We start from the raw sequence: 25,226 nt of genomic DNA on the forward strand, positions 1-25,226 counted from the left end.
GATATCTCAAGGGAATTGCAAACTGTGTTGTGCTATCTGAGTTTAGATTTGCAACTGAGAGGTTACAACAATTTTGATTGGAGTAGTGACTTAGATGAGCACAAATCAACCACTGGGTATGTTTTTCTGCTCAACAATAGCATCATTACATGGAGTAGCAAGAAACAACCATGTATAGTCTCATTCACCATGTAGGCAGAGTACATAGATTGCTTAGCAACAGTTCAAGACGCTGTTTAGTTATGAAGGTTCCTCAAACATCTAGATATTGGCACGAATATTATAGATCCGATGACGATATTTTGCGATAGCATAACAACTCTTATATATGCTAATGACTTAAAGTATCATGGAAAAGAAAGCACATAGATATCAGTTATCACTACATTAGAGACATGGTGGCGCAAAAGGAAGTGGTTCTGAAACACCTTTCTACAAGTCGCATGGTTGCTGATCCCCTGACAAAGCCTATAGCAAGAGATGCTTTTGTGGCTCATGTTAGGAATTTAGGACTATGTAGATTGTGAATGTAGTTTATGTTTCAGTTGACATTGAGATGTAAACTTTCCTTTGGGATATTAATGCAATATGATTTTATTCAATTCTTTGCTTTTATCATATCGTTTTCGGATTCACACACAAGGTATGCCAATAGGCTTAGATTGGCTCATTCATATGAGCATGAGCAATCGCCTCTAGTGCTTGAGTAGCGAGTGAAGATGAGACATTGTGTCTCTAGGTACTTGTCTAAGGGGATAAGTTGGTTGACACAAATATATGTCTCCTTAGTGAGAGCTAAGATGAGGTCTATTGTATTGAGAGGACCATGCATGCGTACCCCACAATCCATATAGCCTGTGGTAGCCAGATGCGAGATTCTTTTTGTCACCTTGGAGGCGAGCAAATGTAGGGACTTAGGTTAGATGCTTTAGGAGCGACTAGACTAAGATTTTTCTGGTGCTGATATAGGCATATGCTCTTTGAGGAAGAGAAATCTATCGTAGCATGTATTTCATACATGTGCTTATTCGACCAAATGAGTAAGTAAAAAAATGGTTCCCTTCTTTCTCACTGTGTTAAGTCTCATATTTTATAAAGTTTTGTTCATTTACCTTTGACTAGATCATAAAATGGATTGTGATGTCTGCTACTTTGGCGTGCTATCTATGACCATGATTGATACAGTCTAAAGAGGCATTCCTGGGAAGCGGTTCGACCAAAGTCAAATGAGATGAGGGTGAAGGGAAGACTATTCAACATCGTATCTTCAATATTGTTTGAGGATGTCGAATTATGGTGCTACACAGTAGTAGTGACTAAGGTTGTGAACACATTGAAATGATTTGGAGGTAGTCAAGCATTATTCTGAGTTTTTTTGAACTCAAGAGGATTTGAAAATGCTTGATCTAATGCGATCAAATAAGTATAGGACATGACAACACACTTTAGGGATGTTGCTATGCTAGTCTTCTCTGAGAGATATTTGGTATAATGCTCCCACCTTTCTTTTTCCAGATGTGTTTGGTGGTTGCACAACCTATTTACTTGTTTGAACAAAATTGAGAACGTTAGAGAGATGCAGGCCAGGGGTCATGCCCACTGTGTGCAAGTGAGAGATGTAAGATGGAGGGGCGCCCATATGAGCAAACCCCTCCTATGTCGTAATGGCATGTAATGCATGGCCTAATGGCCATGCGTTACATGCTTGGGAATAAAAGTGGCAACGACCACTTTATTGTAGGAATTAACAGCTGGCCTTTAGCCAGCTGTATGTGATGCACAAGGAGGGCTATATACAGCCCCCCCTCGGATGGTTCCTTGGCAATTCTAAAAAAATATATAGAATCTCTCTCTTTTTATTCTCTTGAGAAAGTATCTATGTTGTTGGTGTTGAGTGTTACTCTAATTTATTCTACGTAGTATACTTCACTACCAAGAGGACACTCTTGAGGCTTGCTGGATTATTTGTTCAGGCTGGATAGACTTGTGGAGCAACTCATCAATAAGTTATGCTTGAGGTATTCCGTTGTGCACTCTAACACCTATGATATCATAGTGTTTTCTTTATATGGAAGATTTGTGTTATTTTGCAGTACGATACTGTGATGGATCTCTTTTTTCTTTATACGTTTGTGCTCTTCTCAACTGTCTTTGCCTTCCTGATCTGAATTGATGGGTAATTTAAATCAAAAGTATAGAGTGCTATTTTTGTTATTTGTGAATTTTGACAGATGAATCAATCTTTAGGGAACCCCTACAGGGTTGTACTACTCAAATCGTCCATGCATCCACCCTAGAACCAGCCACCGCCCTGTCTATTCAAACCTGATTGAGCAACCGCCTTGGTACCAATGCCTCCTCCCCTGCCCACGTTAGGCTTTGAAATGGCCGCAGCTACACCACAAGGCAGGTATGTTTGACATGTTTGTCAAGGAAACAAATGGAGGCATGATTGACCATAGCACCTCAAAAGTCTCTTGTATTTGTTGTTCGTGTGCAAACATACATAAAATAGTTCCAGTTTAACAAGATAAGAAAGATGCAAAGAATCGCAAAGTTGTTGGCTCATACCATCAATATTATATCAAATCTGGGATGGGCGAGAATATGAGGATCAGTTGGTAACAGATCTATGCATATATAATTATATAATTGAATTTGATATATTGATAGTGCGTGTAGATTTAATAGAATATTAGTGATTCTTAGCTCTAAGGCTAGGCTGGTCTGATTAGGGCTGCAACCCGATGCACTCCAACCGGGTCTGGGCCCGGTCCGACCCGACCCGATACGTTTGCGTGCCAACCCAGTGACCGACCACAATAATTCGGGTCTGGTTTTACTTAATGAAATGAATATAGCATGCAAAACTGGTTCACTAAGATCTCAAAAGACATCAAAAAAATATTGACATAAACCAATGAAAAAAAAAAAAAAACCAAAAGAAGAAGAATATTAATTCTTCCAAAAAATAAACCAAAAGAACTAGAACTAATAAAAAGAAGGAGCCATCTATTACAAAGCCATCTATTACAAAAACTATCTAAATTAGAACTAATAAAAAAAATGTACATAAGCCATCTATTACAAAAACTATCTAAATTACAAAAATATGAACATTAACATGCATATAGTCCACATCAACATGCATATAGGCCAATGCAGATCAGTGCACCAGCCAAAAAAGGGTGCTTCGAAAGGAAAAACAGAAGATAAACCAGCAAAAACATGCATCAACATCCAATTCCCATGGAAAAGAACTCATGATGAAAATATCAAAAAAAGAATCCAATCAGAAAAGTGGTTCAGAATCTTCAGATTTACAATAAAGACAACTTCCAATTTCAAATATAGTAAGGACTTTTGAACCTACCATGAGACCCACAAGCAAATGAAACCTCCGAAATATTAGATATAGCTGTTTGCATGCACCTGCATGTAAACAAATAAAACGTTATAAGAGTTCAATTTTTTCAGACACTTCAAATCATGCTCAAAGACTACATTCTCGGATAACATTAGTAAGAGAAAAAAAAAAACTTATTTTCAGCTCAACATATCTAATAACTAAATCCTAGTACCCAACAGCAAAGACATCATTAAAGCATACATATGCACTATTCTTGAAATAGCAAAGCTAACTGCATTCGATACATTAAATAGCAGAATATGCTCTCCTCTGCTATGGGTTACAAGTGCTTGAGAAAAATGGCTATTCAGCCACATCCACAAATTTATGATAATGGAGACCAGATTATGAAAACAAAACTATCTAACCAATACTATCTAACCCTTCACTACGTTCTACCCTAACATTTCTCCAATCAATAGGTAATAAAGTAGCATTGAGAATCGAATTCACCAGCAAAAACAAAACTTTTTAGCAATTGAAAACCCTAAAAACAGATAAACATAACAAGGCCCAAAAATTTGCTTAAAAAATAGAAGAAGTAAGAAGTACATGTTCCACAGTAACCAAACATGACTAAAATCATACCCGAGCACTTCTCCAAAAATGGGTTTATGGAGACAGCACTCATACTCAGTGTGTAACAAACAATGTTACCATGTTGGAGAATCAAAACCAAAAGCTCGAGCAATTGTTTCTAGAGGCCAACTAACAACATAAACCCATTTCAAGCTCCACAAAATAGAGGACCAAACAGAGAACACACAGAGCACCAAATGAAGTTCTAAAATTTAAATCTTACCGAGAGAGAGAGAGAGAGAGAGAGAGAGAGAACGCACCTCTGAGATGATTTCTGCGACCGGCGACAATGACTAGGGTTTCCGCAGTGGAGAGGAGCGTCTTCGTCTTCGTCTTCAGAAGTGATTTCGTCTTCAGTCGGTTTGGCGGATTCGACGGGTTATTTTTACTAAAACCCGGCATCATGCATATGACCCGATGAACCCGTCTCTCACGGGTTGGAGACGTCGGTTCTGGCGGACGGGTCGGGCTTAGGCCCAATTATGCACAGCCCTAGGTCTGATTGAGTTCTTTTAAGATGGTGTTTGATATAAAACGATGAATTTTTTAAGCTCCTTGGCAATACAATATATAGTGATTGTTACCGCATCACAGAAATATAGTAATAAAGTACGAATCTATCAAATTGTGTAAACCTTTTCAAGATTTTAGATTACACAGGACGGGTCACATTCTAAATTGATGGGAGCATAATACTGTCTGCAGGCTATCAGCAACAGCAAAAATCCAAGACCCAGCAACAGCACAAGGCAGCAACACTGCAAATGAGAAATAAAGCAAACAAAGCAAAGGAGATGACAATTATCAAAACAGAGAACGAAGATCATACAAACAAAAGAAAAACAAACAAACAAACGTACCATCCTTTCCAAAACCCTTCACCCCTAGTTGTAGTTTCAACGGGAGGCATGTGTTGGGGATACCCTGCAGCAGCGTCAGTACCTCTGGTTGGGTAACCAATTGGTGGAGGTGGTGCAACATGATAATTAAGAACTTGAACGTTGCCCTGATCTACTACTGCCTGTGGATGTCCATATATAGCTCGGCGGATATGCAGCCACAGGTGGGGGATATGCCCCTGCTAGTTGAATATACATGAACCAAAATCAAAGATCCCATGATCCAGAAGATATAGTCTGAAATATCTTTAGGCTTTCCAAAGGAGGCAAAAAAGGAGGAATAAAGTATCAGTTTTCTTTCAAAACTAGTTATAACGAAGGCTCTAGAATTTAATTACACTAGCATATAACCCGCACAATGTGCGGGCTTATATTTTCTTAAGCTAACATTGATTTATCAATACTTAATTTATAATATTTAATTGAATTTACATTCTCTGATTTTTTTAAAAATATATCATAAAAACTATGTAAATATTAAAATAAAATCCTAATCTTACTTATGATAACAGCTAATGATAAATCATGTTTTTTAATTTGAAGGAAAAAGAAGTCTGAATAATCACTCAAAACAATATATCAAACATGATATAGAACCAAACAATGACAAAAGATGACCAGTACCCCTTATCTAAAAACAGTATGTCTGCCTTCTCGTCTAAACTTAGCTCCTCAATGCGAAGTCCTAGATATGGTATAGCCGCTGCCTCTACCAGACCTGTCAAAACAAAACTGCTTGGGAAACAAAGTTAATTTCATTCCATGTCAAAACCAAAGAAATGCCTCAGACAATACGCATATAGATAGTTTGTTTCACAATCTTTCAGCACGCACACAATGGGGAAAAAATGAAACCTTAATCTGCAAGCAAGCGAAGTCAAGGAAACGGTTTTCCATTCCCAGGGCACATCCCATCGCTTCAAAATGGGCCAGTCCAACCCAGTTTCCTGAACAAAATTACCAAAGGGTATTCGTAACTTGCTCTGTTTTTTGTGCAGAAAACAGGGGCATTCCGTCAGGTTGAGGGTGCTATTTTCAGATGTGTAGGGTGCTGCACGGTGGGGTCATCCGTTTTGGTTGATGTCGACAGCAGCCTCGTAGTCTATGTAAGGAAGTCCATCCTTAATCGATGAGGACGATCGAACATCAGGGACTGACTCTGTTTCTGTAAACTTGTAAAAACATTTGTCTTTCAACTCGGTTTTTTCAACTAGGTTTATGATGATGAAAGAAATAAACGGCATGCATAACAAACCTGGTGATTCTCCACCACTTCGCACCGTTGGTGGAGTAGACGATTGGTCTTCCAACATGTTGCAGATTGTCGGTGAAGTCGAAGACTTTGTTTTACCGCTTGATGTATAATAGAGGCGTTTCACATCTAGACAACTCTTCATACAAATAATAGAGGCGTTCCACATCTGACTTTGTTTCACCGCTTGATGTTTCAGATCACCTCTCTCATTTCACTTGGTGTACGTCTCTCTTTGCAACCTTTCATTTTCGAATTTTATGGTATGAATACCAAGTCAGCAATTGAAAACTTGGCTTTTATATAATTAAATAGATATATGATCCTCTCAACATACTTCTTTAGATTATAGTTGAGGCACTTTACTTAGCAGGAGCTTGCTGCTGATCATAGTGACTCATGACTGATAAAATCAGATGCTTGCGAAATGCGCGGGAGGGAGAGAGAGAGAGAGAGGGTCGGACGAGAGGTTGAGGAATTTTGAGTGGATTTATAAGTCTTATAAGTCTTGTGGAGAATTTGAGGCTAATGAGGGGACGGCAACGAGGCGTTGGCCTTCGGAAATTTCAACATAGCTGCCGATAAATCGGATAAACAAATGCCATGTCTGACAAAGCCACGCGTAAAATGTTTGGTGCATGTTATGAAATGGTTCTGTTCGTGCCGGAGGATCACACTTGCAAATAGAAAACTGCCACTTGTCAACCGATGATGTCATATATATATCCCAATAAGAAAAACCAATGAACTTTCATGTATTTAAAGTTTTATACATCTGCACCATAATTAAGCAAAAGTTTTATAGAAATTTTGATCAACACTCCTTTGCTATGTATTATTTGGATTTACGAACATGTGTTTTCTATTTTAACCTATTGTGGTTTGGATTTTTAAGCAATAGCTTATTTACTATTTTATTACTATTTTCGATTATTTTTAATGTAATTAAGAATTGCCACTTGTCAATTTTTTTTAGAAAAATGTACCTAAATCTTTTTTTTTTTTTTTTAAGAGATGGAAAGGATGTCAGACGTTCTGTGATGTTTTTATGGCTGACAACTAGGACACTAGGGAATTCTGAAAGAAGATTACTAATTTTCTGGCTTCTTTCAAGGAAGTGAAGACTTGGAGGAGGGAGACTAGGGGAAGGGCAGAGCCTCACCTTGCAGTAGGAAGGTGTTCGTAGCTAGGACGAGCATTCTTGTTAGGAAAGCTAGATCCACTTTTGGCAAAAAAAATAAATAGGAGTCTTGTTGAATCCGAACTTATGGTAAAGAATTGTTGGAGCTTCCTATCTGATAGAAAAGGATCTCATGATCATGAATCGATCTTACCTAGGATCTCAAGTACCAAGTGGCTGAGAATCTTATGTCAAAAGGACCAATGATGATGAAGTAGCAAGGCCTCGAAGAACGAAAAATTCTTGCATCTTCTTCCCTATATTTCTTCTCATTTTCTTTTGTTTGGGTTCAAAGATGTTCCTCGTTCTTGGTTTGCAAAGTAAAGAATTTGAGCTTGCAGGATCATGGAATTTAGGCTTTCTCTACTAGTGCAAGTGGTCAAGGATTGCTTGATCAATTTGGAGGCACTTCCATCTCCGAGAAGTGTATCTGACGAATTTATTTAGCTATGGAGTATTTTTCTTTTCTTTATTGTTTGCTGATCAACTGGTAGTTTATTCAATGATATAGGGAAAGAACTCCACAGTTTGTTGTTCAAGCTTATTTGGCTAGGCCAAAGAATGTGAATCTTCAGGAGACAGGTCTATTGAAGATCAGTTATTGTAATGTTTATTTCCTAGGAACTCTTCATGTTCTTATTTATGTTTTACTATTTTAACCTTTCCCATTATTAGCTTGTGTTGGAAGTTGTATTTCTGTTTTTAATGAAGTTTGTAAGTCTCAATGTAAGCTTATATAAACGTGTTCAATGGAAGATGAATAGCATAACCATAGAATCAATCCATGAACAATTGGGTTGAGGTTTCTCAAGAATATTACCCTGTTTTACTTCTCTGTTTCATTGTTCTTAACACCAACAATTGGCATCAGTTCCTTTGGAGCAACAGCATCAGTTCCTTTTTTCAGTGGTGAAAACTACGATTATTGGAGCATTAAAATGAAGACTTTTTCCCTATCTCAAGATCTATGAGATGTTGTGCAAAAAGGAGTGAAAATACCAGCAGAAGGAGTCTTGGATTCAACTCAATCCAAGCAAGAAAGCACAAAGGATGCAAGAGCCTTATTCATCCTTCAACAAGCTGTGTCTGAATCAATCTTTCCAAGATGGATGAGGCCTAATACTTCAAAAGGAGCATGGGAAATTCTGCAGTCCGAATTTCAAGGAAATGCAAAGGTAAAACTTATTAAACTTCAAGGTTTAAGAAGGGAGTCTGAAAACTTTAAAATGAAGAATCTGAAGAAGTAAAAGAATATTGCTCCAGATTAATTGAATTAGTTAATCAGATGCGTGCTCATGGTGAAGAGGTGACTGATCAAAGGATTGCTCAAAATATTTTGATCAGTTTACCTGAGAAGTATGATCATATAGTGGCATCAATCGAGGAGTCAAAGGACTTGCAAATTCTGTCAGTCACTGAGCTGATGGGATCACTTCAAGCTCATGAACAAAGGGTAGCAAGAAGGGGTGATGGTTCCTTGGAGCATGCTTTCCAATCCAAGGTGAATTTGAAGAACAAGAAAACAAAAGATTATAAGAAAAAAGCTCATAGAGATCAAAAGAATTCTAATTATAAAGAAGGCAAGTTGAAAGGAAAAATGGGAGAATTTCCACCATGTGGTGTTTGCAAAAAATAAACCACTTGGAGAAATATTGCTATCATGTCGAGAAGCCTCAATGCTGGAATTGCAAGAAGTTTGGGCACATGGAAAAAGATTGTAGATTTAAAAACAATCACCAAGCTCACTACTCTGAAGAAAAGGAAGAGAATGAGCATTTATTTTTCACATGTCAAGCCCTCACTCAAGAAGAAAAATTCTGGTTTATTGACAGTGGTTGTAGCAACCATATGGCTTCTGATGAAACAATTTTCACTGATCTGGACACCTCTATTAAAGCCAAAGTCAAGATGAGAAATGGAGAACTTGTTAAATCTAGAGGAAAAGGCGCAGTGGCCATCTCAACAAAGCAAGGTACTAAGTTTATTAAAGATGTATTACTTGTTCCTTCTCTTGATCAAAATTTGTTAAGTGTCAGCCAAATGATGGAAAATGGTTATTCCTTGTGTTTTGAGAATGATTTGTGTAAAATATATGATGAAAAAGGTAAAATGGAATTGGCTGAAGTAAAACTGGGGAGAAGTAGAAATTTTCCCATTCAATGGAGCTTTCCTAAGGCTATGGTGGCAATAGTGGATGAGACAATGTTATGACACCAAAGATTTGGGCATTACAGTCTCAATTCTTTGAGATTATTGCATCAGAAGGGGATGTTGAGAGACTTACCTTTCCTGGAAAAAGAAATTGAAGTATGTGAAGGGTGCATGCTTGGAAAGCAACACAAACTACCATTCCCTTCAGAAAGCAATTGGAGAGCTAAAGGAAAATTACAGCTGGTTCATACTGATGTATGTGGACCAATGAGGACTTCAACTCACAATCAAAGCAGGTATTTCATTCTTTTCATAGATGATTTTTTTCATAGATGATTTTACTAGAATGATTTGGGTTTATTTTCTTCATGAAAAATCTAAAGATTTTGGAGCTTTTAAGAAGTTCAAACTGGTAGTTGAGAAGCAATCAGGCCATAAAATCAAATTTTTAAGGAGAGATAGAGGCAGTGAATATAACTCCAAAGAATTTGAAAAATTTTGTGAACTTGAGGGGATAGAACATCAGCTATCTGTGGCCTAATCTCCACAACAGAATGAAGTGTCCGAGAGAGAATAGGACAGTCATGGAATGGCAAGATGCATGTTACTTGAGAAAAAATTGCCCCAAGAATTCTGGGGTGAAGCAGTGAACACTACTGTGTTCTTGCTCAATCGTGTGCCTACAAAAGTAGTTGAAAGTCAAACACCTTTTGAAGCTTGGAGTGGAATTAAACCCCTCTGCAAGTTTTTTTAAGGGTTTTTGGTTATATTTGTTATATTCATGTTCCATCTCAAAAGAGAACTAAGCTGGAAGAGAAAGCAGAAAAAGGGGTATTTGTGGGATACAACAACATTTCAAAAGGTTTTCGAATTGTCAACTTGAAAACAAGAAAATAGGTTGTGAGCCGAAATGTGAGGTTTAATGAAAAAGCATCTTGGGATTGGGAAGCTGAGAAAGTGATTAAACAAAGTGTAGAGGTACCAGTCGAGTCACTAATAGAAGAAGAAACAGAAGTTGAAGCCTAAGATTCTCAGCAAACTGAAACCAGAAGCTCCATTGCTGATCAATTGTCCTCTTATCACAGTGATGAAGAGTCATCTCCTATATCTCCCATAAGAAGAACAAGGTTGCTGAGATAAGTGTATGAGCAGAGCAATTATGTCACTCTTGAGCTTGTAAGCTTTACTGCAGCATCAAAAGAAGAAGTCTGGCAGAAAGCTATGAATGAAGAAATAAAAATGAATGAAAAAAAATGAAACTTGGGAGTTGGTTTCTCAACCCTTAAACAAGGATGTCATTGGAGTAAAATGGATTTATAAAACCAAATGGAATCCCAATGGTTCAATATTGAAGCACAAAGTAAGATTGGTAGTTAAAGGATATGTGCAGCAGTTTGGAGTTGATTACAATGAAACTTTTGCACCTGTTGCAAGAATGGATACAATTAGAGCATTGGTGTCACTTGCAACTGAAAAAGGTTGGGAAATCTTGCAATTAGATGTGAAGTCAGCATTCCTAAATGGTGTGCTGGAAGAAAAGGTTTATGTCAATCAACCCGAGGGTTTTGAAAAAGAAGAAGGCAAAGTTTACAAGCTAAAAAAAGCTTTGTATGGACTAAAATAGGCACCACGAGCCTGGTAAGGGAGAATTGACAATTATTTTACCGAGCAGGGTTTTAAGAGGAGCAAAAGTGAACAAAATTTATATATAAAGTCTCAAAACAGTGCTGATTTAATCATTGTGTCTTTATATGTTGATGATCTTGTTTTCACAGGAAGCAATCCTAAAATGCTTGAGGAATTTAAAAGGGTTATGATGGCAAGCTTTGAGATGAGTGGTTTGGGAAAAATGCGTTATTTCTTAGGCATGGAAATAAGTCAAGAAAAGAATGGAGTTTTCTATGCTCAAAAGAAATATACTGAAGACTTATTGAAAAGATTCAACATGACAGGTTGTAAACCTGTAGCAACACCATTGATTCCAAATGAAAAACTGAGAAAGGATGATGATGGGAAGAAAGTGGATGCAACATATAGAAGTTTAGTGGGAAGTCTGCTATACTTACGAAATACCATACCTGGTATTTTATTTGCTACTAGTTTGCTTTTAAGATTTATGCAAAGTCCTAGTCAAATTCATTTTGGCACTGCCAAGAGGATTTTGAGGTATTTGCAAGGAGCAATCAATTTTGGCATTTGGAATGAGAAAACATCAAGTACAAAGCTGGTAGGCTTCACTGACAGTGATTGGGCTGGCTCATCTAATGATATGAGAAGCACTTCAGGATATTGCTTCACCGTTGGATCTGCTATGTTCTTTTGGAGTTCAAGAAGACAAGGAAATGTAGCTCAATCCACTGCCAAGACTGAGTATGTAGCTACTGCTGGATATACAAACCAAGCCATTTGGTTAAGGAGAGTTCTTGAAGACATGGGTGAAAAGCAACTTGGTTCTACTCAAATATTTTGTGACAACAAATCAGCTATTACAATTGCCAAAGATCCTGTCCAGCATAGTTGAACTAAACATATAGCTATCAAATATCATTTCTTGCGTGAAGTAGAATCAAATGGAGAAATTGAGATGAAATTTTATCGGTCTGAAGAACAGATTGCAGATATTTTTACTAAAGCACTCCCTCGAGACAAGTTTCAGTTTCTCAGATCACAGCTTGGTGTAACTAGAAATCACATCAAGGAGGAGTATTGAAGATCAGTTATTGTGATATTTATTTCCTAGGAACTCTTCATGTTCTTATTTATGTTTTACTATTTTAAGCTTTCCTATTATTAGCTTGTGTTGGAAGTTGTATTTCTTTAATGAAGTTTGTAAGTCTCAATCTAAGCTTATATAAATGTGTTCAATGGAAGATGAATAGCATAACCATAGAATCAATCTGTGAACAATTGGGTTGAGGTTTCTCAAGAATATTACCCTGTTTTAGTTATCTGTTTTCATTGTTCTTAACACCAACAAGGTCCAATTTGTCTCAAATTCCAGCAAACATTAAGTAATTATGAAGACACGAAGAGTTATGTATAATCCCACTCCCAAATCAAAATCAGAGAGTGTTTCATCATCTCGTTTCCATATCAAAATCAGAGAATGTTGTACTTATCACTAAGAAATTTTGTTTTTTGTATAAGGATGAAGTGGGCTGCACCATCTTGTAAGCTGACAAACATCACCTTACATTTTTCAAAAGATCATTTGGTGTGTATGCTTCAAGTTGCTTTAAGAAGTTATATACAGTCTAAAAGCATTGTACAAAAGCCAAAATAAGATGGGGGATATCTCTGGCAACCTTTTATGTGAAAACTATGGGGGACAGAAAAAAAAGCCAAAACATCTCCTCATTGGGCACTTTTATAAAGGGAAATATTTTAGCCATAAAAGATTATACAAAAGTAAATCACAAATTGATGTGGTACGTCATATTAAAGTAATTCTTATTACAAAGTAGATCTAACGGATCTTATAAAGCCACGTTAGTTTGTAGGTTTATTTTTGTATAATTTCTTTTTTGTGTCCGTAAGAGTTCTCTTTATAAATTATGACCATTTTACTGTATACTTATGATATTCTTGTTTCAGTCGCCATATAGTGAAACTACAGTTACTGTTTGGTCTAATTTTTCACACACACACACACAAGTGTGTCTTAAGATTTGGAAAGGACTACTAATGTTTGTAATAGGATGCTTTTTAATCAAATTTGAGCAAATATGCATAGTCATTTTGAAAACGATGCTCCCACTGGGTATATTGGATCAAATTTGAGAAATAATATATTTATAACTATTTTACAATTATTTTACAACAAATTTACAATTACAAAATGACTTTCTATTTCACTTAGAATTATAAAATTGTTGTAAAAGAGTTGCGGATTAATCATTTTTCAATTATCTTTACATGCCCTGTAAACCCATTTTACCTGGTCCCATGTATCCCAAACCCAATTCCTTGAATTATGATTAATTTTTTTTTTTTGAATCAACATGTCCGTGAGATATGAACACACCCCTTTTAGCCCGCCACTCAGGATGGATGGGCTTTTGGGTCGACGCCACAAGCCCAATAGTTTTTGGGACATGCCCTTTCAATGTAGGCCTAGACCCAGGCGTTGCTCGGCTTACATCTGCTGTAGCTGTGTTTGGCTTAGGCTTCACTATAGACCCAGGCGGCCTGCAACCCAAGCCCATAACCAGGCCCAGGCCAATGTCGACTTTGTTCATTAGTTCCCTAACCTCCTCCATGAATCCCGACAACTGAGCTTTGATAGCCCACATGACACCTTCCACTTCCCCCACCCTCAGCACCTGTTAGAGAGCCTCCCACCTCCCATGCCAGATTGCACTAGGCGACAATTGGCCTCAGATGGATCCCGTCTCTTATTGCTTTCACCCCCTAACACCTTACCCATGTCAACCCCCATGACAAAGCCGCACCCTGCCGGAGGACATGCCGGAGACCTCAAGACAGAAGCAAACGAGGCACCTTTAGAAGGGAGGGGCTTCCCCGCATTCAACCCACTACTAGACTCACCCTCACGTCTAACACTTGCAATCTGGTGACACTCAGTATGCAATCTGTTTGCATTTTAAAAAATAGGGGCTTTAGAGCCAGCAACCAGTCTAAGGTGATACAAAAAACCTTCCCATCCATTACCCTTTAAACCTTCAGGGATAGCCAGTAAACCCCTTCTCTTACCATTCCCGAACTCGTCCAGTTGCAAAAAACAACCCCTGGAGGTGACTTGGCGTTGAATGGTGAGAACTTCGTTACCCATCCTCAGTTTTCTGAAAAAACCTTCACGCCGGGAAGAGGCTAGGCATTCCTCTACCATTTTTTCCACCCATAAAGTCGACGCCCCAGTTAAGTAGATGAACATAACTAGCCTTTTGCTACTTTCAATAATGCAAATTTTGTAACCACCCTCATTCAAGAATACAAATGTTTTTGATTCCACCATTAAATACCTATCGCCCTACATCAAAGCAACTCAAAAAAGAAGAAGGGCTGGAGACAAGGAAGAAAAGTAAGGAAAGATGAGAAGACCGGTGAGAAGCGCCGGAGATGGAGTTGCATGCGGTCATGAGAACTGAGAGGACGGAGAGTCTAGTTATTACTCAAGGAAGGAGTTCTTATTTCTTGGGTTATTTTAATTGATTTGTGTTGATATTAGATACCAAATCAAAGTCTTATCGGGAAGTTGATTAGATCTTCTGATGCCTATAAATATAGCCCTCCTTTATATTGGTTAAATCATTGTTCAGGTTAGTAAAAAAAGTGTTACTGTATTAGGAGGTCATGGCTACCTCGAAGTAGCCATAAAAAAAAAAACAAACTTTTTTCCTCTATTGCTGCGATTCATTGTGCAGGCCTAGGAAATAATTTTCTCGGTTCATAACATTGCGACCTTGCTTATGGACAGGCTAACTGTTTTAAAAAATAGCAGCTATTGAGAATTTCCATTGTTTTAAAAACTAGAAGAATAGTGCTGTGCTTCCTTGGCTCCTCTAGGGTGATGTTTTTCTGCGGTCCAAAGTTTCTGTGAAACAGTTGTTTGAGGTTGTGATATAAATAATATTGATGATGGAACTCTTGGAAGTTGCCAATGAGCCCTCTTCACTTCAGCTTATGTTTTTCTGCCCTTTGGAATTGTTTGATGCTTTACTCCAAGGTGCATTAATGGTTTTCGATGCTAATGCTTGTTCGGCCAAGGATGAGTAGTTGGTATCTGTTACCCTTTCTATCTAATGAGAATGTATTTCTAGTGAATGCATCTCTATTTTGTTCAAAGATGTTTGTTTGATGTGATCAGGAAAAGACATGATGTATTCTTTGAAGACCATTTTTTCACTTAAGTCATGATATGTAAACTTCTTTTACAAATTTGACTATATTGGCCTTTCCTTCCTCTCGTTTTGGCCTATATCAAATCGTATTTACTGTTGTCACACATCTGAGTATATTTGTGTATATAATCAGTCCATCATTCTTACAAGTCATTCCCACAACCTCATACTGTATCTTCCTTCTTGACCAGGATATAAACATGTCACCTCTTAATTCATGAGTTCTTAACATGCCTTCCAAAGTGTTCCTGTATTACAAAAACTGGTATAATATAATTAGCTGTCTTAAAAATGTCTTGGCTATCATCATGCCAAATATCAAGCATTTCCAATCTAGCATGCTTTGACGTATAAAGAGTAATGTATAAATGGATTTATCCTCCAATGTCATCAATGATCAAAATTTTCACCCACAACATTTGAATGAAAACAGGGATCCTGTAAAGTTGCAATAAAGTAATTTTTGGATTTTGGGTAAAATTGGTGGATCTTTCGATTTTGCAAAATAAGCTTTAACAAGGATCATAAATTCATACACTTCTCAATTAGTCTTGATACGCTTTACTTCAACCAACACTGAAGGTTCCCACAAGACCAGGAAGAGGCCCAAACAAGGATCTCATGGTTTTCTGGATTTGAAGTAAAGTGTAACTCTTGCATCGGCTTGTCTTTTACTGAAAAAATTGCTACAAATTTTTGCAAAGATTGTCTTTTTTGTTAACTCAGAAATGTTGCTTGTAATTCCGTTCTGACCTGTCCATGTTTGGAATCCCTTCCTTGCTGCAGGATATGATATGTTCTATTGCTGAACTTGAAAGCGACAGACAACCCCTTGCTATGCGGTATGACCGAAAAACTAAGGATACTACTATAGGGATCATGCAACTTCCACTAAAAACTGCTGAGTGGCTGGTCAGGTACCAACTGCATGTCCTGATCCTCTTTTAAGCATGTAACTGCTTTCAAAGGGAGGTGAGAGTTTTTATCTTGCCTATCTAACTCATATTATGTTTGTCAAATGACACTGCAACCTCCTTGCAGTGAGTTGGGGTACAGGTCATATGAAGGGGAGGGGAATCCAGATTTTCTATTCCGGCCTTTTGTAAGCATATATCTTGGTGCTGCTTACATTCAGTGGTTATGCAATTTTGAGCATACGTAAGTTAAAAAAATATGGTTCTTGCAGGTCCCTCTTCCATGCATGCCTTTTTTAGGCTCATAATGTATCCGTATTGTTACAAACAAAATCTAATAGCGAGAATTGACATGATTACAAATTGATTTTCTTGGTGCTGTGATTTATGCTACCCTTTTGCAGAGAAAGAAGTGAAGAGTTCATAGTTAGGTCATATAAAAGGGGTCCAAAAAAGGCAACTCATAAATCAACTTTGGCATATTGGAAACGGTATCTTTCAGTCGAAGAATGTCTTCCATCCAGGTGTTGTTTTCTATCCGTTATGATGATTTGGAAATTATGTAAAAACTAGCATTTTGGAGTACTTAGATCACTTAAAAAAGAGGTGGACTGGAAAATATGTTGTTTGCTCAACCCCCTTAGGATGTTGTATATATGATGAACATGCAATGATACTTCATTGCTGCTATGTCTGAATATGTCCTTTCCATACTTTCTTTACATGTGCGGGTAGAAGCTTAATTTCACCCTCTTCTTCTTCCTCTACTTTAATACTGTCTATTTTAATGTTAATTTGTAAGTAACATGGTGAAAATGAGAATTAGCATAATATATGGTGATATGGTATCATGCTGAAGGTTTTTATCTCTTTTGTGATGACAATAGATCTTTTACTTCTTTGTTCAGGGATGGTGAGAGAGTAGCCATAAATTGAGTTGCCAATCTGAATTTTAGAAGACAAAAAGTCATCTCAAACTTTTAACAGTTAACTTATGTTTGATCTTACAATCCCCATTTTCATTCAAGCCCTGAATGTGTCTAATATACTGGTTTCTGTTACATAAATTTGCACTATCACCAAGAAAGAGGTCCATGCTTTAAAAATTTTGCTTGAGAATACCCAAGTTAGTAATATGTTCAAGGCTCAGAAACATAGAGTTCCATAATTCGCACACATATCCATGCTATTCTACACACAAATCCATGCCTATATCTTTGTTTGTATAAATGACGCCTTTGTCCAAAAGACTGGAATAGCCCCATGATATTTGCTACTATTTATTCCAGTGCCTGTAAACAATGTATAAGTTGCTGCAGAAATAGCAGTAGGTAAATTATGCTGTAATTTTGACACATCTAACTAGAAAGCAGGATCCCTTGCCTATAAGAAGCAAAGCCAATGTCTCGTAAGATTAATTTAATAACCTCTGAAAATTTTCTGAAATTGATTGCTATTGTATTGTTTCTTTTTGCAGAAAATTATTTGATAATGGTCCTTTGTCGAATGATGCTTCAACATCTACAACACCTGCACCTGCTTCACAAACTCCTGGTTGTCCCTTTTCCAGCTACTTGGGTTTCATGCTCAGCATTCATGTTCAGAATATAAAATAGGAATTTATAAGTTATAACCATTTGCCTCGTTTCACTTCAGTGCCTACTTGTCAAAACTTTTCAAACAACAAACATCACAGCATCTCTCTTACTTCTTTGAATATTATTCGATTCTGTTGTGATAATTGGATTCCAAACATTTTTCTGTTTTTTAGCTGTTTGATTTTTTTTAATGTTTTCAATTTATTTTTTATATTTGGAACATCAGTCAACTATTATGTATATAATTTTTGAAGTAGAATGTCTGCTTCTATTGAGCCACTTAATCCATTTCTCCATTAAATGATTATATATTTAACTGCTTAATATTTAAAATAATTGGCAAGGCTGTGTTCATAAATTTTAGACAATTTAGAATATTAATGGACTGGTAACACTTTGTCTTGTTCTCTCTATAATACTTCTTTTTTCTTTCCTCAGTAATCAAAGAAGTTAGCGTTCAAACAATTCTACTAGCACATTATAAACATAATTAAAAAATATAATAAAATTTAAAGTTAATTATATTTTCCTATGCATCTTGCAGATGTTAAAACGATAAGCATTTTTTTTTTCATGAGCACAAGATTTTATGAACCTTGTGGGGGGGAGGAAATACTATCCAAGTATAATATGTTGCTAGCTGACTTGGTCCTGTGCATATTATTCTGTTTTACCCACTAATGCGGTGAAATTAAAGTAAAATATTCTATTTCCAAAGCTGATACTGCTAGATGAATTCAAAAGATTGAGTCGTATTAAAAGACAACTCCAATACAAATTGTGATCAGATGCAGAATTCTTCTAAAGCAGTATTTTTGATAATTTAATTATTGTAGTTGACTGCAATGGACTAATGCACCATTTTAAGGTTTTTTAGTGTGAATGATGCATGATGCTCCTTCAGCTCTCCTTTACTTCTATTCAACTTCAAACTAGGCAAATGTTGTCACTAATGTTATCTACTCTTTCCAGAATTTCTCTATACAAGTGGAACATTTTGTTGTTGATTTTATTTTAGTTCTGTTATAATAATGGGTGATTTTCTTTTGTGTCTATACTGATGAAGCAGGCGTTGTTTACACATATTGGGACTCTAGAGCTTCTCCAGAGGACATGGAAGAATTGTGGAATCATCCTGAGGTCCTTAAAGAGTGGACTAAATCTGGAGAGAGACGGGGAAAAGTGCGATTTTCCCATGATGACAGCAAAAGGCCCTATCTCTCACGGGTGGAACTAAAGGTATGAGTCCATTACAATCAACATTCCTTAAGTTATTAGTTCCATAACGTGGATCTGTGCTTTATTTTTTCTTCTCTTTCCCTCCCACATTTTGACTTTATCCATTAATATTTCCATTAAGATTTCATTTATGATTTATATTTTTTGTTCATTTTAAGATAATATAGTGGATAATGACAAAGGTCTCATTCAGGATCTTATTGCACCTGTAGTTAGCATGTTGCTGGTGCACAATTGAAGCTTATATGAATGTGACAAATGTCATCATGTTGATATTGACACATTCTTGCAGGCAGTTGCTGAAATCATTTTGTCAAAACACTTCAGCACAAAAGCAGTTAAACCTGTAAGTGTGAACTTCATCTAGAAAAATTTGTGTAGCTCTTGTAAATAAGATGGTGTTTCGTGACTTTATTTTTATCATTAATGTTTTTGTTGGAGTTGTGTTTACTATTATATGTTTGTATTTAGCTTTTTTTGTCAAGAATTTTCTTTGAGGAAAGATTGGCTGGTTTAGATACCTGTTGTAAGACACATACTTCTAATTAAAAATACGCAAATGTGACTAGATGGGAGACGTAATTTTAGACGGGTTAATTGCCTAATCAGTCCTTGGACTTTCATCATTTTGCAAAAAGCTCCTTGAATTTTCACTTTTCTCATATTTCATCGCTGAGTTTTAAGCAGCTCACAATTCTGTCCTACCATTGATCTCCTGCTCAGTTTTTTATGTTGCAAGGTGCCACGTGGCGAATAATACATGTGTTAGCCAATCAGAAGCCAACACATGGATGTATTACTTCCATGTCAGTTCTATCACTAAAATAAAAATAAAAAACAGAAAAATTATCTTTGAAATAGAAAATCATGAAATCTTCAAAAGTCAAAAAAATAGAAATTGATAAAATATGAAAGAGTGAAAGGAGAAAACGTGCCACCAAGAGCCACCACCATAGTGTACAGATTGGGCTGTGCCAGGGGTGGCCAGTGGCCACCATCTTTCATCACATGGATGGCCCACCAAGAGCCACCACCATAGTGTACAGATTGGGCTGCCAGGGGTGGCCAGTGGCCACCATCTTTCATCACATGGATGGCCCACAAGATGGCCCTTGCTGGTGAACCTTTGTTGGCTTGATCAGGGCCACCCAAGTGTGACCAAGTAATTCTGAGTCTCTTTAAACCATATTTTTCATGTGCATCAAACACACATTCGTAGGCCCGCTTGTGGGCTAGATCGGTGTGCCCAAGTCATTTCAATATGCATTTCTCCTATATTAAAATTACTATTTATTATATTAAGGTTTTTTGTTTGTTAGTATTTATCAATAGTATTATCTAATATACCATGTTCTTTGTTATATTTCCTCAGGTATTTTGGTTGATTTGAATAAGAGACACATACATAACTAAATATTTTAGTTAAAGGCATTTCTCAGTTATATACTAAGCTAAAACTACAGACCGAGCCCTTGTCATGAAAGTTGTTAGCTTGTGGTAAACGGGTCTCTTTAGTTTTTCTCATGCACACGACAAAGATGCATTGCACATTTGATCCCCCTCCCCCCCTTTCCATTTAAACGATATATTGTCACTATTGCCTCGTTAGGGTCATTCAGTCACTAAAATGCAATCTAATAGGATTTACAGAATATTAGATAAATACTTGCATAATTTTAATTCATTATATTTTGTGAAGTATTTTCCATTTATCCTGGAATTGTCGTATATACACTTTCAAGCTTGTACCTCTACTTTTCTATTTATATATTTGCAGTCTAAGCATACATATTTCCTTTGAATCAAGCATCGATCTTGAAGTGTTAGGTGTGTCTGAATAATTTTGTTGACAATGGGAAATCGTGAGGTGTTTTACTCCTGACTGGCAGTGAGATGGCGGCGAGAATAAAAACTCTAAACCAGTATTTTCTTTTTGTCATTTTTTTTCCTGACCTTGGGGCATGATGCCACAGTGTAATCTGTTAGATCTATGATTTTCGCCCTTCGGGCTTGAACTAACATTTGCTAAGTTGTGGAGAAATTCATTATGAACTCAAAGATAGATGCCAACAGGGAAGCATTATAATCTGACATTTCTCTAATTAGATTAAATTTAGTTATGGCAACCGAGGAAAATTGTTAAGCCATCTGGAATTTTTAACTATAGCTGATCTTAGCTTCCCAAAAACTGCTGTTTTCATCTCAACTCTATCTTCCTTATTTTTCTTCTGCTTATTGCAATTGTATTTTTTAATTTTTTTCCTATTATTGTTTTGGGTGCACAGACAGTTCTTTGTGCTCTTGCGGAGGTTGTTAACATGCGTTTTGTCAATGGAGTTGGCCCCCGTCCTGGAATAATGGGAATTGACTATTCAACAGCTTTCTGGCTTTACATGTATGTGATTAACATAGTACATTTGAATTATGAGATTATGTAGAGGAATGTTTAAGTAATTAAGGGCCATTTGTGCTTTCATATTTTGGCCAACTAGAATGAGAAATTTATGACTTTTGGCTTCTTTTGGGGTATTGGGACGTCTGATAATCTAATTTGATTTTAAGCTTCTTAGTGAATGCAATAAGATTCATCTGTGTTAGATGGAGTCCTGACCACATTGATATTTAAAAATCCATGAAAATGATTCTGTGTAATTGGAACCCAATATGCCCAAATTTCAATTGACCGTTCCAGGAGTAACATAAACTACTTGTTGTGTTTGTTGCCAGAAACAAAAATAGTTCAAATCCTATAAACTAATGTCTCAACTATTTCCATTTTTGCATGGTGCTGATTGAAACAACCCCTTTGTATTTTTATACCAAAGCTGAAACTTTCTTGTACTTATCCCTGTTGTGTATAGGGAGTTGGGCTACAAGGCTTATAGAATTGATTCTGTTGACGATCTAACCAAGCCATTCGTGTCAATGTATTTTGGTGCGGCATATTTGGCATGGTTATCAGAATATGAAGGGAGGTAGGCTTGTTGACTGCAAAAAGATTTATTTAGCTGTGGAGTATTTTTCTTTTCTGTATTGTTTGCTGATCAACTGGTATTTTATTCAATGATATAGGGAAAGAACTCCACAGTTTGTTGTTCAGGCTTTTATTGCTGGGCCAAAGAATGCGAATCTTCAGGAGACAGGTCCAATTTGTCTCAAATTCCAGCAAACATTGAGTAATTATGAAGACACGAAGAGGTATGTATAATCTAATCTCACTCCCAAATCAAAATCAGAGAGTGTTGCATCATCTCGTTTCCATATCAAAATCAGAGAATGTTGTACTTATCACTGAGGAATTTTGTTTTCTGTATAGGGATGAAGTGGGCTGCACCATCTTGTAAGCTGACAAACATCACCTTACATTTTTCAAAAGATCATCTGGTGTGTATGCTTCAAGTTGCTATAAGAAGTTATATACAGTCTAAAAGCATTGTACAAAAGCCAAAATAAGATGGGGTGAACATCTTTATACAGCAGTTATTGCTTTTATAGAATCATTTAGTGGATATCTCTGGCAACCTTTTCTGTGAAAACTATGGGGAACAGAAAAAAGCCAAAACATTTCTCCTCATTGGGCACTTTTAGAAAGGGAAATATTTTACCGACAAAAGATTATACAAAAGTAAACCACAAACTGATGTGGCTTGATGTTGTACGTCAGACTAAAGTTATTTTTATTATAAAGTAGATCTAACGGATCTTATAAAGCCACGTTAGTTTGTAGGTTTACATTTGTATAATTTTTTGGTGTCCGTAGGAGTTCTCTTTATAAATTATGAACATTTTACTGTATACTGATGATATTCTTGTTTCAGTCGACATATAGTGAAACTACAGTTACTGTTTGGTCTAATTTTTCACACACACACACACACGTGCGTGTGTGTCTTAAGATTTGGAAAGGACTACTAATGTTTGTGATAGGATGCTTTTGAATCAAATTTGAGCAAATATGCATTGTCATTTTGAAAACGATGCTCCCACTGGGTATATAGGATCAAATTTGGGTAATAATATATTTATAATTATTTTACAACCTATTTACAATTACAAAATGACTTTCTATTTCACTTAGAATTATAAAATTGTTGTAAAAGAGTTGCGGATTAATCATTTTTCAGTTATCTTTACATGCCCTTCTAAACCCATTTTACCTGGTCCCATGTCTCCCAAATGCAATTCCTTGAATTATGCTTACTTTTTTTTTTTCGAATCAACATGTCCGTGAGATATGAACACACCCCATTACACGGATTAAGTAAAATTTGTCAATTGGATTGTTTAAATTTTAACAACTACTTTCAATTTGAATGGTAGTGTCACGCCATGAAAAATATCTAAAAGATTCTTTTAAAGAAAATGATTTTTAATCAGTTGTGATATTAAATATATAATGTTGTATAATATTTTTTCTCCTTATTAATATTTTTGTCAATATTCTAAATTGAGTTTCGGACTAACTGTTATGTCTCTTCTTCTCTGGGACTCAAGAAACACAGAATACAAGCCAGTAACAATTCAAGAAGTAACCAAGAAGAGGCAGGAATCTTCTTTATTGGCAGAAGAGAATTTCGAGCATTCTCCAAGCTCCTTACAATCAAACTCAACTCAAATTTCCCCCATACTCTGGCTAAACCCTACCCTTCCTTTTATAGAACAATTGTAAGAACTAACAGACTAACAGATTCTAACTAACTCTTATTTCTGTTACAACAAGAAGAACAAAAACGACGTCGGCTTATTACAGAGAACGCACCGTTTAACTAAACCTTGTTATTACATGAACTCAATGCACCGTTTCATTAATTCTCTAAACGCCCCGTTTGACCTTGGTAGTTAATTCCGTTGCTTACACTCGTGATCTTCATACATCTGCTCGCCCTTTCTTCCATCAAGACTTCTTCACCCAGAGCACACCTCACAATCTCCCCCTCTTAAAGGACTTGACCACAAGTTCTTCACCCAGAACACACCTCACAACACAGTTCCCACAAGGTGTGGGTAGAGTTGTCTCAATTTCCACAAGCTTTCCCAAGAAGACTCCTCCACTGCAGCCCCCACCCAACTCACAAGTACTTCTGTCACAGCATGATTACCACTCTTAGAAACTCTTCTCTCCAAAATTTTCTGAGGCTCAGGCTGTAACTGACCACTCGAATCAGTGGGAGGTAATGTTGGTAAGGGTACAATATGCTGGCCAAGTTTCTTTTTTAAACACGACACATGAAAAACTGGGTGTATTTTTGATGAGCTAGGCAAATTTAGTTTATAAGCAACAGATCCCAACTTTTTCACAACCTGGAAGGGTCCATAAAATCTTGGTGCTAGCTTCATGTTATGCCTCATTGCCACTGATTTCTGCCTATAAGGTTGGAGTCTTAAAAAGACCCAATCACCCTCTTCAAAAGATCTTTCACTTCTATTTTTGTCAGCATAGAATTTCATCCTATGCTGTGCCTTCTTTATATTGTCTCTCAATAAGGTCCACAATTCCTGCCTTGACCTGAGCTGCCTATCAACAGCATCATTAGAGCACGTACCTGAGACATAAGCCATCAATTTTGGTGGTGCATAGCCATAGAGAGCTTCAAATGGAGACATTTTGATGGAAGAATGCATAGTAGTGTTGTAACACCATTCAGCAATTGGTAACCATGAAGTTCATTCCTTTGGTTTTTGACTGCAATAACACCTTAAGTACCCTTCCACACATTTATTCAATGCTTCTGTTTGACCATCTGACTGAGGATGGTAAGAAGAACTGAAATCCAAGGAGACCCCTTGCATCTGAAATAACTGTTTCCAAAATGAACTAGTGAAAACTGCATCTCGGTCAGAAACAATTGATCTTGGTAGCCCATGCAATTTGAACACCCCAGAAAAGAAAACTTGAGCAACCTTAACAGCTGTATAAGGATGTGAAAGGGGAAAGAAATGGGCAGATTTGGTTAGTCTGTCCACCACAGAAAAAACCACAGAAAATCCATTAGAATTGGGCAACCCATCAATGAAGTCCATGGAGATATCCAATTATGGAGATTGAGGTATAGAAAGTGGTTGTAACAGATCAGGGTACTGCACATTTTCATACTTGCTGACTTGACAAACTTCACATTCTTTCACCAGCCTTCTGACATCTTT

At 36.8% G+C, this 25,226-nt stretch overlaps 1 protein-coding gene and 1 long non-coding RNA gene across 2 annotated transcripts; one reads left to right on the forward strand and one right to left on the reverse strand.

Annotated features, from left to right (window-relative positions):
* Positions 1-4,490: 4,490 nt before the first annotated feature.
* On the reverse strand, positions 4,491-4,911 carry LOC118347727. The gene is made up of 2 exons (XR_004800885.1): positions 4,849-4,911; positions 4,491-4,746 (listed from the first exon to the last, which is right to left on the reverse strand). It is a non-coding gene; the product is annotated as an uncharacterized LOC118347727 (long non-coding RNA).
* A 3,385-nt stretch (positions 4,912-8,296) lies between these two features.
* Positions 8,297-22,819, forward strand: LOC109021927. The gene is made up of 11 exons (XM_035685080.1): positions 8,297-8,494; positions 16,118-16,248; positions 16,373-16,489; positions 16,650-16,769; positions 17,723-17,799; positions 18,913-19,082; positions 19,375-19,428; positions 21,368-21,477; positions 21,944-22,057; positions 22,155-22,280; positions 22,399-22,819. The coding sequence occupies exons 1-11, from the start codon at positions 8,429-8,431 to the stop codon at positions 22,424-22,426; spliced, it is 1,113 nt and encodes a 370-aa protein (XP_035540973.1). The 5' UTR covers positions 8,297-8,428; the 3' UTR covers positions 22,427-22,819.
* The last annotated feature ends 2,407 nt before the right edge of the window (positions 22,820-25,226 follow it).

Source organism: Juglans regia, chromosome 2, assembly GCF_001411555.2.
Source record: "Juglans regia cultivar Chandler chromosome 2, Walnut 2.0, whole genome shotgun sequence".
Taxonomy (NCBI): domain Eukaryota; kingdom Viridiplantae; phylum Streptophyta; class Magnoliopsida; order Fagales; family Juglandaceae; genus Juglans; species Juglans regia.

Bases quoted from the DNA above. Each gene is read 5' to 3' on its own strand.
- LOC109021927 (XM_035685080.1), top strand. From the start codon at position 8,429: ATGAGGCCTAATACTTCAAAAGGAGCATGGGAAATTCTGCAGTCCGAA. The intron at 8,495-16,117 runs GTAAAACTTATT...TCCTTGCTGCAG, and splicing joins AATTTCAAGGAAATGCAAAG to GATATGATATGTTCTATTGC. The intron at 22,281-22,398 runs GTATGTATAATC...TTTTCTGTATAG, and splicing joins AATTATGAAGACACGAAGAG to GGATGAAGTGGGCTGCACCA.